Here is a 20,116-nt window from a genome sequence, read left to right as displayed (position 1 = left end):
GATATTTACGCAATAGTTGAAAAGAATAGAAATATATTGCAGTGATCTCTAAACAAAAATGAAAATAATATTTCATTTTACATAGTAAGGAGCTTTTATTGTTTAACAAGCGCTATTGGAAGATTAATACGAGAATGTTAAAGAAAATATACGCCCAATTACATAGACCCTACAGTACGGGTAGGCCTACATTGTGAAATTTTACATTGAAGTCATTTTCCTTGTTGTAGGCCTATGTCAATAGAAATATTAAGCTTTGTATTTAAATTTACACACTATAAATAGAGTATAAAAGTATATTGAGACAATGTTAACTCTAAAATCAATTAACCGTGGAATAATATTTCAAATAATAAAGATTAACAATACACAAAATTTAACCATTAATTGAACTTAAATTATCATTTATTAAAAAATATATATATATATAGGCCTACATTGTACTATCTAACAATTTTACTGCTGTAAATTTGGAAGTATTGTTGAAACAGAAATTACATATTGTGAACGCAGAAGTTACTGGCCCTACTTGGATGAGGATTCTTCATTATCAGGCACAATTTTTACTTTCATAGACCCCTACATATTAGTCTTTAAATATCTGGCATTATCATATTAGCTGTAGAAAGTTTGACTACAGAAAGATTTTCGTCTGAAAGTCAGACTCTCGAACCAGATTTATTTTTCTTCATCAGGGAAAAGAAATTGTCTGTTAGTTCCAGTTGCAAATTGCGAGGGATGTCCAAAGGCTTTGCAGTGTATGACATATTGAAATGATCCAACTTAATTGCAGTGTCTTCAAGTCATGGAATCTCTCATCAAACTTATCTTTCAGGCCATTCAAAATGTATTTCTGAACGTCCACTCTTGCATTCAGTGATTGAAGATATTGAAAATGAATAATAATGTTTTCCATAATGATATCCTCTGTGTAAATGCTTTCGCTACACCATTAATGTCAGAAATCAGTTTTCTTTCCCTTGTAGATTTAAATTTAACTCGTTCAAGTGTTTTGTAAGGTGCAATCACAGTCTACTATATACAGTCACGAAGTTTGAGTTTTGCGGGTGCTAGGAACAATAGACAGTGCCGGTACTATTTTGCATTGCCTGTAATGAGGCGATATTAGCGATCCTAGTGGTGAGTAACTATCTAATGTATGCATATTTGCTACGTATTGAGCTTCGTAACTGTATATACTGGACTGTGGTACAACCCTGCCGCACGCACTCCAAACCGGTTCACTGCCTACAAGTAGGAGAAGACAGAGATCACTGTGCTGTGTGCAGGTTTTCGTCATTGCTAGATGTCAAACACGCCAGAAATATTTTTTTCGCAATCGTGACAAATAACTTGGAAATATAATATGCTTTAAGTCTGACTTCTAGAAGAACGAGCAGCGCACCATAGGATTATCTTATCCCACTTGGATTACGTCATATTTTCCGCTGAAAGAGCTAAATTATTAACGGGAAATAAAACCAATGCAAATTCCTATTTGTAAAAATTGTGACTGATTATCATGGTGGCGTAATGGCAAGAGAAACTTGAATATTCCGATATTTGTTTCGGCACCGTCTTTCTCAACAGAATGTGCTCTTATCAAATAAATAAATCCATGGCACGACAGCCCATGGAGGTTCAACACCAATCAGCCGACTCACGTGCACATGATCACCTACCAGTGGTGGGTAACGTGTTGTGAGCATGCCGACTACCAAGCACGTTTTATTGAATTTCGTTAAGCCATAGACCCTGGAGTAGTTTAAAAAAAAAATACCATCTCGAATCTGGAGATTGTCGCAGGAGCTGTTGCCATCATTGTTCTGCGGAAAACAAGCTTCAGATTTCCCCTCCTTTTCATTGGCAAAATAAGAAGAAAAAGAGCAGTGGGTGCGCTGCTTTGTGCCAGTGTGACTTCCAGGCCGGTCACTTTCCTATTCACAACTTCGAAAAGGCCCGTCTTACGTTTTCTTTGTCATCATATCGACCGTCCAATTTTTCACACTTTTTTCTTTGCCATCTTCCCATCCTAGACCTTCTCTATTCGGTCAATGATATATTAGGAGACTTGTAATATATGTGGCCGTGGTGAACAACCTTTTTATGTTTTCCGAACCCCTCTACTCGACTTATTGGCCTCCCAGACAAAAGAAACGCATTCTTCACCATATGAAGACGAGCGGCGGGCAACCCGCATTGTAACAAGAGCAAAGGGAATGAATATAAAGAAAAAAAAATAGTTGTAGTCAAATTACAAGCATCGGGAGCACCCAGTATTAAATTCCACGTAAAATATTGGACATCCACTCTTACAGCCCTGGCACTACGGGCCAGACCGACCAGATGTTAGCACAGAGTTGAAGTCCTCGTACACTGACGTTCAAAGATATTTGTCCTTACTAATCGATAGGCCTAATCGATTATTTGTTTCTGTAAGTGTGGCACTTTAGTTATTCCCACAGTCTAGTATATACAGTCACGAAGCTCAATACGTAGTAAATATGAAAACATTAGATAGTTGCTCACCACTAGGATCGCTAATATCGCCTCATTACAGGCAATGCAAAATAGTACCGGTACAGTCTATTGTTTCTAGCACCCTCAAAACTCAAGCTTCGTGACTGTATATAGTAGACTGTGTTATTACTTCAATGATTAGATGGTGGAGATAATTCAATGTCGCCAATAGCAGGCCTACCTAGCCTACATAAATGTACCCGAATTATAGAATTAAAAATTTCACCTCCTCTACTGATTGTAAAATTCATTAGGTTTAGCGGGAAATCGCTGATATTGTCAATTATGACAATAATCCAGTGGTGTTCTGGTAAAGGGATTTAGTCATTTTTTGTGGAAATGAAGTTTTGTTCCACAGGGAAATACAAAGATAAATTCTACAACTGGATGTGGAAAAGCAAAACAATATTAGCATTTGATGCGTTTTATTTGTGTAGAAAATGATCTGCAGTAAGGGTCCGATGTTTAATTTTAATTCAACACAAAACTCATTTTATGACTTATCCAAACACAATCGCATTTATACTTAGTCGACATCACCATTTCCTCCCCAACACATTTTTACCCGACCCAATAATGGTCTAAAGGAACAAAATGGGATTTGAACGAACTACCGGTAAGAAGTGATATAAAATGACCTCGTAACCGGGGATATTTCCCCACATCAGCGAAAGAAATATTTCATATGTTGGTGTAACTGCGGACTACGTATTTAGTGCCATCTGGTGAGAGTTTTGGAAAATGAATTTGAGTGTCGAACGTAAATGAAGTTTCGGTAACGGATTTTAAGTGGTAATTAAAAAAAAAAAAAGTATCGTGTCTGTTGAGTGTATTCGGAGTGAGTGATTAGTGTATTTTCTCGTAAAACGAAATATAGGCTATATGAGGAATGAATCATCTCGTTCGTGTCGCGTATTCTTGGCATGCCGAGAGCATCGTGAATGAGGCAAGGTAAGTGTCTGCGTAAGAAACTAAGATTGTAGACAGTTAATGTGGAAATTGAAGTTCTTAACTCTACTAATATTGCTCTGACAGGAAACACACGGAAATGAGATGTAGGCAATGTGCTGTCCTTCCCTGCCACCTCGGCGAAACGACCCCGTCTCCCACACCTCTCCACTGGCCCCCACTTCGACAGCAACTTTCGACTCTTATTTGGATGCGAAATTGATGCCGGAACTTAATTTTTCTTTTTCTAAACTTCAGAATACCGCATAAGAACGCGTGTACAAAGATTGTGCAAATTAAAATAATTAAAACACATGTTTTTTTTTTTATATATATGACACAAGGGTAGATAAATAACCTACATAAAAAGAGATGACCCCTGGACCAAAAATAAATAATTCAATGAAGCAAAAACGACATATGTTTTTATGCGGTATTCTGAAGACGTTCCTTTTCTTTTGTTTACAGTACAGTTGACTGAACTAGAAACCAAGTACCGTACGTAAATACATTTTTACCTTAAAGTGGTAACGCAATTGTAAAGAAATACCTAGAAACCGTACCGTATGGTAGCAATAACACTGTAGTTAGGTTAGATTATGTTAGGTTCTGTGTATGGTGAAACGGAGCGAAGCTTTCCACATTTATTCTGTAAACAGGTCGACCGTACTAAGCTGCCTAATCAAAATAATTACAAACACAAGGTGGGATGAATTACATTTTCACCTTATTGCTGCTCTAAGACGAAGCCAATCTTGCACGTACTTCTTATCACGGACAGCTGTGAAACGTTTACTTAAGAGACGAAGGCACTTGAAATTCAGCTTCCGCTGGGCCACATTCGAAGTGTGTGGTTTTTATTATTATTATTATTATTATTATTATTATTATTATTATTATTATTATTATTATAACAGGCAACATATTTGCAACCAAGACCTCTTCAAGTGATACCTCTATCCAATCCATTTGCTTCAGTAAAGTCTCATTTTAGAAACCTATGGATCAACAATTGGCTCTCTTCTGACAAAGGAAATATTTTACAGTCTGTACAAAAGAAACCAAATGACCTGGAAATGTACAAAAACTTGCCCAGACATGTTCAAACATTTTTAACAAGCGCCAGAACAGGTCACATTGTCACTCAATTGTACCTACACCGATTTCACATTTCTGATAATCCTACTTGTCTGTGGTGTAATAATCATGATGAAGATCTGGAACACATTCTTCTATGCTGTCCATCCATAAACCACAAAAGAAGTAAATTAAAATCATCAGTACCAGTTGCAGAAGACACAGCCCTGCAGTATATATTGACTACACCCCAACTCTGGCTACTAACAACAGGCATCTATAATGAACACCGATCAAAATACCCCTCATTTCTCGTGAAAAACAACTGAATAGACTACAGTGGACTATAGTGGACTTTATGTTGTCAGCAAACAGCTGGATACATTAGGAAGATTGATTATTATTATGATTATTATTATTATTATTACTTACTTACTGGCTTTTAAGGAACCCGGAGGTTCATTGCCGCCCTCACATAAGCCCGCCATCGGTCCCTATCCTGAGCAAGATTAATCCAGTTTGTACCATCATATCCTACCTCCCTCAAATCCATTTTAATATTATCTTCCCACCCACGTCTCGGGCCCCCCCAAAGGTCTTTTTCCCTCCGGCCTCCCAACTAACACTCTATATGCATTTCTGGATTCGCCCATACGTGCTACATGTCCTGCCCATCTCAAACGTCTGGATTTAATGTTCCTAATTATGTCAGGTGAAGAATACAATGCGTGCAGTTCTGTGTTGTGTAACTTTCTCCATTCTCCTGTAACTTCATCCCTCTTAGCCCCAAATATTTTCCTAAGCACCTTATTCTCAAACACCCTTAATCTCTGTTCCTCTCTCAAAGTGAGAGTCCAAGTTTCATAACCATACAGAACAACCGGTAATATAACTGTTTTATAAATTCTAACTTTTAGATTTTTTGGCAGAAGACTAGATGATAAAAGCTTCTCAACCGAATAATAACACGCATTTATTATTATTATTATTATTATTATTATTATTATTATTATTATTATTATTTTCTTATTGAAAATGCTCTTGTACCCCAGTAGTAGGGTAATCTTTGTGTATCGTATCCAGGATGTGAGATTCATTGCAAGCTAATGCGTGGTCTGTTTTTGCAGGTGATAGACGCGGAGTACCACAGTAGCCCCGCCATCCCCTCGATAGCCGTGATCGTGGTCTGCTCTGTGCTGCTGCTCGTCATGGTGCTGATTGCCTCAGTCCTAGTCTGGAAGTGAGTCTCATTACAAACCCTGCATGCCCAGGGAACATTAATGCATCTGTATTTTTCTTCTCACCTGTATGTTGTTTTAGTGTGATTATATATTGCCTTTTTTTCCTGCCTATTTTAACTGTTATAAATGCCAAAACATCCGGGCTCTACTTATTATTATTAGTTTTGCATAAATCCAGATGAAACAGTAATTCATTACCAATCTATTTTTAGGCGTGTTATATCAATGAAAATCGTGACTTGAAAATGGTACGAACGTTAGTGTATAATAGACCCTAAGCATACTAAATTTTAATCCTAAGTATTAGGCCTACTTCTCTGAAAATTCTACCCGCAAAAAAAAAAAAGAGGGGAGGGATTATAAGTAGCGACTGACAGTTCTTTAAGAAAGACGGATCCTAAACTAAATTCACATGACACAGTAAAGTGAGTGTTTATAAAACTATATGTTTGTTCTTAGGGAATTATTGCTTCCCTTAATTCGAATTGCAGCGTTTTAATTTGTTCAGTTCATTCTACGTAGGCCTACCAGAAAAAAAATCACGAAGAAATTCATCTGATTATCATCCAAAAGAATATCCATTGTGTGATTCAAACGAGGATCCATTGATTTTTTTTATAAAATTATATTTCCTGTGCAGGATTTCCGGAGAAAAGACTCGTAGGTATTGAATAGGAATGAAACCCGCCCAATAGTTCAGGAGAAATCTTTCATACATACAGACAGACAGACAGTACGTCTGTTATGCATATTTGCAGGCTAGAAAATTCGAGAATGCAATACAGTGAAACTTCCCAATAGCGGACACCGCCGGGGAAAAATTAAATGTCCGTTATTGAGAAGTGTCCGCTATTTAGAAAACCGTTAGTATGTATACAGTACATTAAAATTCCTCATACATATTCAACACTATATTTTACAGTACAGTACAATAGACAGCGAGATTGTTTACAGTATTCATCCAGAGAGAAATCGTACCAGTAAATGTTTTGTAAATGAAATAAACATCAGTCACTGTACCACTTCACCTTACACAAAGAAATCTAGATTTGTGAATTGTTTATTGTGAATTTTGGATATCATACACTTTTGTAGGCAATATTGTGTCGTGAGCGAAACTTGACTGGCCAACCACCCGAAGCTTTAAAATTAGAATAACCCAACTCTTTTGCAATTTCTAAGGTTTTCTCTCTAATCAAGGTCCCAGATAAAGGCATATTATTTGCTCTAGCACTGCAGAACCATTCATATGTTAAATTGTCAAGCCCCTCAGTTTTAGGAAAAGCTCTTTTTGTGTTCTCATTTGCATTCTCAGTGTATGATTTTAAAATAACATCCTTGTTTTTTCAAAATTTCACTAACCTGAGTTTTTCCCACATTAAACTTTGTGGCCAGCTCACGAACACTTAATTTATCCTTCTAAATGTGCTTTACAATATCCACTTACTTACTCTTTTAGTGACAAACGTTTACGTTTTTGTGACGTTTTTTTAATGTGGCTGTACTTCCGAACACTCAGACTCTAGGTTCTAGTTGGTCGTGTGTGAGCAGAGCCGAAGTATGAGAGATGACGTCACATGTGTTCCTCAGTGAAATGAGAAATAAAAGTCATTCACACATCCACCAACCCATTTATTCATTTTTCGTTGCATCTTAAAGATTTACCGCATGACTGTTGCATAATTATGTTTTCATATAAAAACTATTGTGCATATTCCGTATTGATTCGAACCACTGACCTCTATGTTTCGAACCTAATGAAAAAGTAACTGTGACGCATTTCTTGGATTGGAGTGAAGTGCAGTATTTTTCCTACAGAACTCTGTCTGTATTGCTTGCTTGAAGAAGGTATAAGCATATGTTTCCAGTATTTTCAATGCAACTCTATGAGATAAATCACGAATATATTTCTGAATATTACATTTTCGTGCAGTAGCATACAGATCTGGCAGCTGTCACAGCCCTCGTGTGTATTTTCATTTTTGAACAATGTTAACCAACAAAATAATGTTTATCCTCCAACTCGGATGTTAAAACGCACCTGTAATTGACATTTAAATTAACGTTAGGTATCATGCAACTCTGTTCTGCCGTGAATTATTTCAGTTTTAAGTAAATTCGCGGTTTTTATATTATTTCCAAATATATTTGGTATTTAACAATATTTCATTTTAATGAAGGGTATCGCTTAGGTTGTTCAGCTGGATGTAATAGTTTCTAGTCTTTCAATGCGTCTTTCTTAATTCTTTCATATTACGTGCTTATATTTCTCTCGTGAATATTTTGTGTTAGTATTCCTTGCTTTACTGCAGCCTAATTTTGAATTTATTTAGGGTCTACTACTTTTTAACTTTTACTTATATTCTTTTAATCTATACTTCCCTCTTTCTTTTTCTCTCTCTGCCAAGATATCTGTTGCTTCAGAGTTATCGAATCTCTCAAAAGTTTTGAAGGGCTTCCAGTACTTTTTTTTCCTATTCATTTTCTGGATACCTTTCACCATAATTAGCACAAATTTTATATTATCTTACAGTTACGGATAGACACCATATTTATATTTTCCTTCATGACCACTTGATTGAGGTTTGTAGCTATTTTAAGTTCCTCTTGTACGTAATGATTTCGAATTTCATCTTTATTTATGTTTATTTATCTATTTATTTCTTTATATATTTGTTTTTTATTTATTCTGACGGAGTTAAGGCCATCAAGCCATCTCTTTCACTCAGCCTGAAAATAATACAAAATTGCAAATACTATTCAATGTTCTTAATGTATCCATCTGTTTGCTGACAACATAAAGTCCACTATAGTCCACTGTAGTCTATTCAGTTGTTTTTCACGAGAAATGAGGGGTATTTTGATCGGTGTTCATTATAGATGCCTGTTGCTAGTAGCCAGAGGTGGGGCGTAGTCAATATATACTGCAGGGCTGTATCTTCTGCAACTGGTACTGATGATTTTAATTTACTTCTTCTGTGGTTTATGGATGGACAGTATAGAAGAATGTGTTCCAGACCTTCATCATGATTATTACACCACAGACAAGTAGGATTATCAGAAATGTGAAATCGGTGTAGGTACAATTGAGTGACAATGTGACCTGTTCTGGCGTTTGTTAAAAATGTTTGAACATGTCTGGGCAAGTTTTTGTACATTTCCAGGCCATTTGGTTTCTTTTGTACAGACTGTAAAATTTTTCCCTTTTCAGAAGAGAGCCAATTGTTGATAATAATACAACTTAAATTACAGACTGATATTTAAAACATGTTCAGGTATACAAGCAGAGTCAAGTAAAATAGTGCAATTTAATAAAATATTAAAAAATAATATTGACTTTAAAGTTACTCTTAATGAATATTATAGTAAGCAAGGGGAAAGTGTAGTAAATTATACAGGACTATAGTTTGACAATTAGAAATCCATAATTAAATATTAGGCCTATAACTAAACAATACCTAGGGGAATATTATGCAGGTTGGAAGTGAAATATCCTTGCAGATTTTCAGAGCGAATAGCTCATGTTGCATGTAACAAAATACTATAATACCATATTGGTGGAAAGTTGATAGTTTGAAAAAAAAAAAGTTCCCCCCCCCCTCCAAATATTTAACAACCTCTTATTCGGTAACGATTGCGAGTACGACCATGATTTTTGTCCATATCGATAGGAAATCTAATACTTACTTACTTACTGGCTTTTAAGGAATCCGGAGGTTCATTGCCGCCCTCACATAAGCCCGCCATTGGTCCCTATCCTGAGCAACATCAATCCATTCCCTATCATATCCCACCTCCCTCAAATCCATTTTAATATCTTCCCATCTACGTCTCGGCCTCCCCAAAGGTCTTTTTCCCTCTGGCCTTCCAACTAACACTCTATATGCATTTCTGGATTCGCCCATACGTACTACATGCCCTGCCCATCTCAAACGTCTGGATTTAATGTTCCTAATTATGTCAGGTGAAGAATACAATGCGTGCAGTTCTGTGTTGTGTAACTTTCTCCATTCTCCTGTAACTTCATCCCTCTTACCCCCAAATATTTTCCTAAGCACCTTATTCTCAAACACCCTTAACCCATGTTATAAAGAATCCTGTTCCTAATTGGTGATTATCGTTTCCTTACAACAAGTAATCTCCTATTTGTGTTATGCCGTTCCCATCTAACCTAACCTACTGTACTCCCACAAAGTCTATTCTATATCTAGCTAGTTCTTTTGCTACTAATGTTACCCCTCCTGTTCTATATAGACTTGTAACATTCCAAGTACCAAATCTCACAACCTTATTCCTTTGCTGTGGTCGTGCCAGAGAATCAGTCCCATTCCGAGGCTTATTTGAAGGTTTCGTAACAAGCTGTTTTTTACGGTGATGGGTTGTTAGCCCTTCGCCCAACCCCCAAGCTGGAGGACCACCCCTCATCGGCTGTTCGCGACTGATAATTCAATTTAGGAAATCTAATAAAGAAAAATAATCCCTTTGGCGTATTTCAATAGTGTGAACGGTTTTCGTGTAAATTTAATTTAGAAACCTCTAATTTCAAGCCACTGAACGATGCGAGCAGGTTACAACGTCGCGCCAGAGAATAGCTCACCTAGCGAGACAGGCCGAGTTCGTTGACCTCTTACATCTGTATCACGAGAAGAGTGTGTTAGCGGCGATGTTGCCGGACTGCTGACACTTCAAACTTAATTTTCTAATTAACAATGAATTTAATCGCAAAACGTAATACAGGTTTTTTTTATTCATTTCAGAGTATCCTGTCGTCCCTTTCAATCAGGAAGGTTATTTCACTTCCTCTCTATATATTATAATACATACAAGATAGAACTAAACGTAGTACACATATATGGAAGACAGAAAACAAACATCCTATCATAAATAATGAAATGAAGCAAATACTAATAAATAAATACTGGTTAAAATAAGGATTAAGATAAAATCACGTAAAATGATTGTGATAAGATAAAATAAGGTACGGAAAATTTTATCTGAAGCTAGGAATTATGTGGTTTACCACTGGTCACGTGTTTGAATAATTTACTTTTAAATTGCAATATCGTTGGACAGTTCCTGAGAGAGCTGAGTAGGAAGCTCCAGAAACGAATTGCTGAAAGAGGAAGAATAATGAACTGTTTTGTGGGGAGGCATAGATAGTAAAGGGCAACCGTACAAACCACACACATTACCTCCATACAGGTTGGATGATCGTTTACCTCTGCTGAACCATGTGGAACTGACGCAAACAGTCAGCTTGTAGTCTTGGACCTTCATGGGCTGTCAAGCCACGAATTTATTTGGATTTGGATTTTTTTGTCATAGTTTTAATTGCAATCGTATCTTCTTTTTCTTCTTGTTTTATACCCCCTGCTCTTCAAGAAGGTTTTCACCTGTTATTCCAGATCTAAAGCATATGTCGATTGTTTCTGAAGTCTTTCAATAGTATAATTCTCTTCTCCATTAATTGTTTTTTCTTTCTTCGGAGTTGGACAAAACAATTCCTTTTCAGAAGTCGATTCCATCGATTCAATCATACATTACGAATCGATTCTGACGATTCGTTCACTATTCTTCCAGTCTGCGATTGCAACTATTCTTTTGAATCGTCAACGAACGACTCACAGGACACTTTACTTTGCAAACCACGGGTAGAACAAAAACGTTCTACGTATCTCGCATAGATGGCATAAGAGACGAGACATTGGATTGTCTCTTTCTCATTGGCTGGAACCATTCATCATGACCTCCATTAGTCTACAAAATTATTCAAGTTAGTGTTTCTTAATTATGATTTATCAACTGAACCTTATTATCAAAGCTCGGAACTTGGGGACTTGTGTGTCGTGTGCATGAGTAAGGTTAAGGTACGATGTACACAAAGCTCACGCTGCAAGTGCTCAGGGACAGTCGTGTGCAGTAAGAAAGTGGTCACATCGAATAACAGGAAGACGGATGGGGAAACTGTGTCATTTCGAAGCCAATGACATTCAGAGAATTACCTACAGGAAAACGGTCTGTTTGAAGAATTAGAAAATACGTGTTATTCGAATGGGTATTATAGAAGTTTAAAAATACATATTTTAAACTTTAGGTACAGAATTCGTCGAGGAATTCGGAGGAGATACCTTATTTGTTTTCGAATGGAGATTTTATATTTTGTAAGTTGTGCCACACATAAATTAGAGGCATTCATCGAAAGACATTGCAGTCCCTTAAATTAGTGGAAAATCTGTTCATAGCCATGGATCAAGTCGTAGAGGAGCCTGCCCTAATAGTGACACACAAATTGAAAATTATTTTCGAGAAAAATTTAGGATATAGGCCTACTTATTTTTCTCAGATACGAGATCAGCTAGCAAGTGCTGAAAATCGACCAGAAAACAGTGACAGTGAAAACATTCAGTGTTTTAAGTTTGCTCTCGTCACTTCATATGATGTGGAAATAAATTTTTCTCGTTTCATATCATATGAAGAAGTTATGGGTTCGGAAATATTCGAATACACTGTAATAAAATGTACAGAGGAGAACAGTAAAGTTGATATATTTCTCATGTTTATTTTTATTATATATTATATGCTAAAAATTACGCGTTTCAACCTACCGTAATACTATCAATATGTTCTTTCATCAGACCTGACAGTACCTCCGTGCTGGAAGCGGGAGTTTGTTGATACTGGAGTCCGGTCGCTTAACCACGTGTAAAGACACAAGTCCCCAAGTTCCGAGCTTTGCTTATTATGAAGTACATTTTTTGCATTAAATCACTATTTAACCATGTAAATTTCAGGTTCGTGTTCATTATTTTTCACACTTAACAAATGCAGTATTTTGATTTAACTCTCGACACGGTTCGCAAATGTCCGCTGACAGGTTACATCAAACAAGTAAATAGAATTGTGGGTTACGATACCATGCTAATTCGTTATGATTCTTTTGAGCGACGATTCGTTGATATCACGAATCGATTCTTACGATTCTTTATTATTAGTAGTTCGAATGAACGATTCGTTCACGAATCGATCCAACTCTAGTTTGCACCAATCTGTCTTCTCTCTTTTTTCTACGTCTCAGGTATTATTACTGATGCAATGTTGCTCTCTTACGTCATCATACGTAGTTGTAAAATGCTATTCCGTTGTATAACGTGAAGATTAGATGTTGTAACCGCTCGATAAACATTGCGTCTAGCCTCGCATCGTAAAAGCATAGAATTCACTGTTATCGCCGGTCCCTGCTTACGCCTCGTCTGTAAATACTTCCGAAGGCTTTGTGGCTGCTCTGGGATCTAATATTGCAGTAGAATTCGCTTCCTTTAAACCCATAGATATTTAAAGAGAAATAAAATAATAATTAAAGGTGGGTTATTAAGAGACATACGCTGCAGTACATATAGTACACGATTTCGAGTTAATAGGAACGGTCGTAAAGTGAAGCTTGCGTATATCGTGGAGAATCGGAGCTCCTATCAGTTAGCATCGCCGTCGTTAAACCTTGGGACTTTTGTAAAAAGTAATAATAAAGAAGCAGAATGTAAGTTTGTATTTACGACTTCATTTATACACAAATTGCACCACATCGTGTCGTAAAATAGTTAATGTGCCCGGAGAATGTTCCCCTGTTCCGTATTTACAGATCCGAGCGCAGGGTTTGATGGAAACGGGGGAGATACGGGGACTTCAGATGATAAATCCAAGCTTAAACTGCGCTATAAGTGGGATCTTGTTCTGTGGTCCTCTCCCCCAAAATATTTCTGTAGCACGATTCTAATGCGTAAATGTATTCTACGGTAATATACGAAATCCTTTGGCTCAGTCCCATTTTAATAGACTATAAAAAGGCATATGTTTTATACATTGCGTACAGCTTCTAGTGGAAGTATTCATATCCATTTAGCGTAAAGAACGGGATGAAATGAAATGATCTGACCACCGTCAAAATTCGGGTTGGGGTGGATTTTTTATGATGATCCTCTTGCAGATGGTTAGGGATTCCATCACATAGAATTGCCTTCCAGTTTTTTTTAACACAACCTAATTATTGAATCAGCCCTTTTTATTAAATCGTAACGGAATTTCCAAAATGTAAAATATCATATTATTATTGGTGATTGTGAGAACAGATGACTAACTAGTGCGGATGGTTTTTAAAATCAGATGAAGCTGCGGTTTCATGTCCCTAGCTTGATTTTTTAATGCATAAAGCTGTTTTATTATTATTTTCATGTCCGGTACAATAACTAACCTCGTTACTGGGATGAGATAATTCTATTATTTTTATGAAGTTTTGTTTTCAGGACGCTAAAAAATGAAAACAGGGGTGTCAGATACGCTCCGCCTCACTGTTTGTCCTCTTGAAATTAATTTTAAACTCCTCAAAATCATTAGTTTGCTTTTATTCCTTATGTTCGGAAGCACGCTTTAAGGCACTCCTCCGGAACTACATACGGGCTATTCCATCTCAAATCGACCGAAATACAGAGAAAATTGACCTTGCAATTTTTAAACACAATGAAACTTTTTCTGTCCGCTGAAAACTGTGATACAATGCTTTGTGCAAAGTTTGAGGCATCGGAACTTCATAGTGTTTAAATTAAAAATATTTAAATTTATCGTATTTTCATAAAATTAGCAACTTTAAACTGTTGTGGCTCCGAAACCCTTTCACCCAATGATCAAAATCACGGTTTATTTTGATGCTGAGAAATTAAAGTTTATATTGGCATGTAAACAGTTTTTCTTACTTTTTATGGAAATGGAGAAATTTAGATTTTTCTTCATTAAGACGCCTTTGCCCACAAAAAAATATTTTTAAAATATATGGTTAGATTCCGCATTGAAAGTACAAATAAACACATATTTTACTGCTGCACCGTTGATAAGAAAGTATTGAAAATATCAAATAAGGAAAATAAATAGTACGCGCGTGAAGTAACCAGCTGACTGTGAGGCGGGATTTAGTCCAGACAAGCAAGGCCAGGAGACAAACACGTGATGTTTCGTCTAGTAGCGCATAGCTGGGCTAGCTTTATCACAAGTTTTCATAAACACAGGAGTAAAATTACGCACAACGCTCGCTTATCTTCAGCTCTCGGCCAGTTCGTGCGGCAGTGCGCCGTTCAAGTCCAGGCGTGTGAAAATAATTTATTTAATACCCTCGAAACTTATTGCCGAGCCACTAAGCAAACAATGCCGAATCCCTCTTAATAATGCAAGGTTTTTTCTCAATATATTTTTTTATACTTTTACAAATGGGCAAAAAGCCTAAAAGTAAGTAAAATCAGATTATCTGTCTCTCTGTGTACAATAAAAATAAGGATTACTTCTTATCATAACCTACCAAATGTCAGCTTCAAAATAAGCTCCCGTTCAATGTTCTGCAGTAAATGGTTCCAGAGTTCTGAGCGCTGAAAGAGGCTTGATTTTATAAAATACGCTAAATTTGTCGCTCAACAATACAAAAACCGTTTGACTTTCGATAGTATATTTTTGCAAATGCACTGTCCTCAGCACCTTATATAAATAGGGAAAAATTAGAGTATTAAAAAAATGCGAGGTTTTTTACTGATCGATTTCATATGGAATAGCTCATACAGGTTCCCTCATCAGGGCAGAGGGGTGCGACGTAAAATCGCTTGCTCATCCTTCAATAAATTGCCACTATGTATACAGACGTTAGCTTGAATCAATTTAAATTCAGTTAAAAGATAAGGCTTGGTATAGCGTATTTAATTGAATAAGAGGAACATAAATGGTAGAACAGTATAAAGATTTTATATTTTTATGTGGCCTTTAGCATAGAAATTTATCATAAATAGAATCTATCTCAGCAATATTGATAAAAGTCTTGTGTAGACTATTTTAGTAGTTCTGTGAATGTTTTATGTAGAATTTCGTAAATATTTGTGTCGTTTAATTTAATATTTTAACATTTATATCTGTATATCCTTAACTGTTAAATGTTATACAATTATAATCTACAGTGTAACTGATGACTAGCCAGCCTAACTGACTTCCTTCATCTCCGGTTGAATGCAGTTGGTATACGATCGACCGTTTATTCGGTTATTTTTTCTTGGGATGTTTGCCTGCTTGTGGAATCAAGGGTCCTATCTCATTCTAGACGAAATCCGAGTCTAACTCTGGCAACAAAGCCAGAACACGCACTTCACGTTCTGCTGCTTCACGATTCTTCACATAAATCGCAATGATAAATCGTATCTTTTTTGTTTTAATCAATTTTCTCGCTTTGTTGTATAGATTTCTATTATTGTTGTTATAAAAATAAAATCTTGAGAATTGCTGATCCTGTGACAAACATATGAGGGGCTCATAACCAGAGTGGACCAAGTCCACCAGTGGTCAGTTTGTGGATTAATACAATCTCGTATGGAGAAAACTTAGATTTATTCATTGCCATAACAAACAAAGTCCATAACTCATTTGTTACTCCACAGAGGGCAGCATTTCCCATGGAAAGTGAAGGTTGCTAAGCGTGAGCCAGGAACTTTAAGACTCAATATCTCAGAGCTATTCCAGATGGACTTGGTCCCTCTGGTTGTGAACCCCTCAAATATTGATAAAATAGGCTATCCTTCTGTTAATAAATGGTGAACGATTATTTCTTGATACTTCTAGGCCGGACACGATGTAGTTTGTTATAAAATTTACGCTCATCCGACGCGTATTTAATATCCTACTGAAATTCATTTTGTACCTACTAATTTCTTTCAAATAAACTGCGAAATTCGTTTACTCTTTCCGTCTTAAACAAATAAGCAGTGAATAAGTAAGTAAATAAATTGGGGAATCATCGTGCTAATCACATGAAACCTTCATTCCGGTTGGATGATCGTTCACCTCTGCTTCGGTTTGTGGATGTGAGGCCAGTAGCCGTCTGGTCGGTCTGAGCCCTTGAAGGGCTGTAGCGCCAGGGATTATTATTATCATTATTATTATTATTATTATTATTATTATTATTATTATTATTATTATTATTGTAAAGGTACAGCGATTGCAAAACTGGTGAAAGAGAGGTGGAGCACATCTGAACAGGTCTTTCGCCAAAGTTTAAAAAAAAAAAATGAAGCGGTTCCGAAAAGGAACAGATGATCGGAACACCCTGTTCCACAATAACACTCAACTAGTCCTGAATACAAGGCCGCGTCTACGTCGATTCCCTTCTATGCCTCACAGTGCAGTGCTGAATAATTTTGTACTACAACTCGTAACATTGAACATGTGTGACATTAGGATTGTATTAGTTTTGTGAAGTGTGGAGGAATGCTTAAGTGATTATAATGTTTGATGCTACTGTGTAGGCTAATTACCAGGCTTCGAGACTTCGGACCCAATAGAGCAGTTTTCAGTGGGAAATCCGCATAACGGCGTACTGAGTATAGTGGTAAAGCGTACAGTGGGTGGGGGTACTGTAGAATGAATGCCAACAAATACGCAAAGGAAAACGCTCTGGATTTGAAGGTTCTGACGAATAATTTGGTTTTCATACAAACTGTGTCTGAAACTATTACACGGTTAGAAAAGTCAGAGCAAGAGATGCCGGAAGCCCTCAAATTAGTTGAGGAAATGACACAGAGAATTAATGAGACATCAAGTACACCGGTTACTGAAATTGTAAAACAGAAGTGGAAATCAATTTTATGTAAAAATAACGGATATGGAACATTGTATAATATAAACAGCAAATTAGTGGACATAGAGTCACCCGAGAATAAAGGACTGTCTCTTAGAGACTGCAATGATGTTAGGTTTTTCCGTTTTGCTCCTATCACGTCATGCGACGTAGAGCGCAACTTTCCACAGTACAAACTTTGGCAAAAAACCGAAAAAGATTTACGTTTGAGACACTGAGAATGTATCTTGTAGTACATTGCAATTCGGTACTGTAACTGCACTTCCTAAAGACGACCAATAGGATAAATGAAAAAATTAAAGTTGCTACATGCTTACTGTATTTCCACCATTAACACTGTGTATAATTAAACACAAATGCTTGTAAAAGACAGGAGAATAAATGCTTTTCACATTCTTTTGACATTGTCATTGTGTAATGTATATTTACTTTCAGAATGTACATATGTGTGTTTCCCCATACTACCATACTCTACTCTAAATAGCAACGTTGTTACCTCAACACATCTCTATCTACCTGCAGCGAGTCAACAGCCTATAGTGCATGCACAGGAAACTTATTGTATCGGGTCCGAAGTCTCGAAGCCTGCTAATTACACTGTACACGGCGTACATTGCAAGCCTACCAGTTATGTTATGACAGCTTTCTTGCAGTAGTAATCGTATTGGTTATATTTCTTATATTTTCGGAAATTCTTACATAAAATTTTACAAACCATCATGATGTTAGAGAAGAGAAATAAGTTGTAAAGAGTAATTTAATTCAGGCAGATGAAAAAGCAAGTTTAATATTTATTTGAGACTATTTGTAATATTTCTCTTTTTTAGACAATGAAAATGTCCCACGAATTCATTATTGCTTTGTTTCGTAGCAAGAAATTCGAATGTCCCATGCTAACAAGGACGCACACTTGCCTGATTTGCCTAACCAGTCACAATTAATTGCAGCGACTTACAATAATGGAACGATTATTTGCTTTTTCTGGCAGTGCAGTGTGGAATTTCATTGTACCATGTACAGGCCGAAGTGAAAGGGGTTTCGAAGGGAAGGGAGGTTTAGTGGGTAAAAAGGGTGAAGTGCTCTTTTTAGGGAAGACTGGTAATGGCACATGTTTTTCTACCCCCACCCCACGCACCCCACCTTTTAAGCCACAGTTTCTGACTCATATAGTATGCCTGTTTTTTTTTTCTCCTACATATTGGACCATCCCAGCTTGTAAGTGGGGGTTGCATTTTACCCCTTGTACATCAAACAGAGGCCTTACCTAACTGCAACATACCAGTCATTCCTACACCCTCATTGTGTTCTTTCTCTAGAAAACAACCCTGCTGTAACGAGGGTGAAAATTGCATTACGATCCGCTATATTTAGCTACCAGTGACTAAGGCACATACGAGCACGATGGTCAGTTTGTATTGCGGGGTGCATAAGCTAATCAGCCCCCGCTGCGCGGCCATGATCCACGACCGCCGGCTACGAAAAGTAATCATGAATTGAATCATAAATTCAACACGTTTAATTAATGTTGGCAATGTGTTCCATTCCAATCATGTCCGAAAATAATGCCGACATATTTTTTTGTTATTGTTGCTTTCATTCTAATTTTCTAATTGAAAACAGTGACTGTTTGACCGGAACCAGACAATTAAATATCTACAGGCATTGCAGTCCTGCTTCAGTTTCAGAATTCTTAACGTCGCAAAGTTTCTTGCTCCGCTTCCCTTCTTGTAGTTCACTGCACGGTATAGGCATTTTGCAGCAAGTGTTGTTTGTACTAGTTTCGTTTTCTCAACTTATTTGAAACTCATTTCTTATACAGGGTGATTCACGAGGAGTTACCGGCACTTACGAAGCATATTATTTCCAAAGACTTTTGAGCAAAAAAGTCATATAAACATGGATCATATTGCTCATATTTTCAGAATTACACAAATTTGAAGTTGTTTGTAAAATACCGTTATTCTTTAGTTTTAAGAGTAAAAGAATATTACAGATAAAGAATGAACTATTCAGGAGTATCATTTCTTTAATTGGCTAGTCCACACCTGTGGAGTAACGGTTAGCGTGTCTGGCTGCGAAACCAGGTGGCCCGGGTTCGAATCCCGGTCGGGACAAGTTACCTGGTTGAGGTTTTTTCCGGGGTTTTCCCTGAACTCAATACGAGCAAATGCTGGGTAATTTTCGGTGCTGGACCCCGGATTCATTTCACCGGCATTATCATTTTCATTTCATTCAGACGCTAAATAACCTGAGATGTTGATACACCATCGTAAAATAACCCAATAAAATAAAAAAAAATTAATTAGCTAGTAGGTATTCTGAAGGTAAAAATGTGCTGTGAATTCCATAGTTGCTTCGTACAGATTTTTTTTTCGATTTTTAACTACAAAATTACATTTTTCTTACGCACTTATCACAACGATTGTTAGAAATCACGCCATTCTTGTAAATTCTTTAAGACAGTAGATTAGGAAGCAAAATTAAACTATAAAGAATAAAGTTCCTAAAGTCGTACAATTTGTAACAATTGTAGTGAAAAGTGCGTAAGAATAATGTAATTTTTAGTTAAAAAAACTAAAAAACAAGTCCAAACCTTTGGAGTAACGGTCAGCGCGTCTGGCCGCGAAACCAGGTGGCCCGGGTTCGAATCCCGGTTGGGGCAAGTTATCAGGTTGAG

At 36.8% G+C, this 20,116-nt stretch overlaps 1 protein-coding gene across 1 annotated transcript in view; it reads left to right on the top strand.

The window, feature by feature from the left end:
• pxb overlaps positions 1 to 20,116 on the top strand; it is a 498,272-nt gene that overhangs the window by 350,112 nt on the left and 128,044 nt on the right. The window contains exon 3 of the mRNA XM_069825279.1: positions 5,673 to 5,785. Coding sequence (XP_069681380.1) covers positions 5,673 to 5,785 — 113 coding nt within the window. The remainder of the gene's footprint in view (positions 1 to 5,672; positions 5,786 to 20,116) is intronic.

This window comes from Periplaneta americana, chromosome 5 (assembly GCF_040183065.1).
Source record: "Periplaneta americana isolate PAMFEO1 chromosome 5, P.americana_PAMFEO1_priV1, whole genome shotgun sequence".
Lineage (NCBI taxonomy): Eukaryota > Metazoa > Arthropoda > Insecta > Blattodea > Blattidae > Periplaneta > Periplaneta americana.
This window is presented reverse-complemented; position numbering and strand designations above follow the sequence as displayed.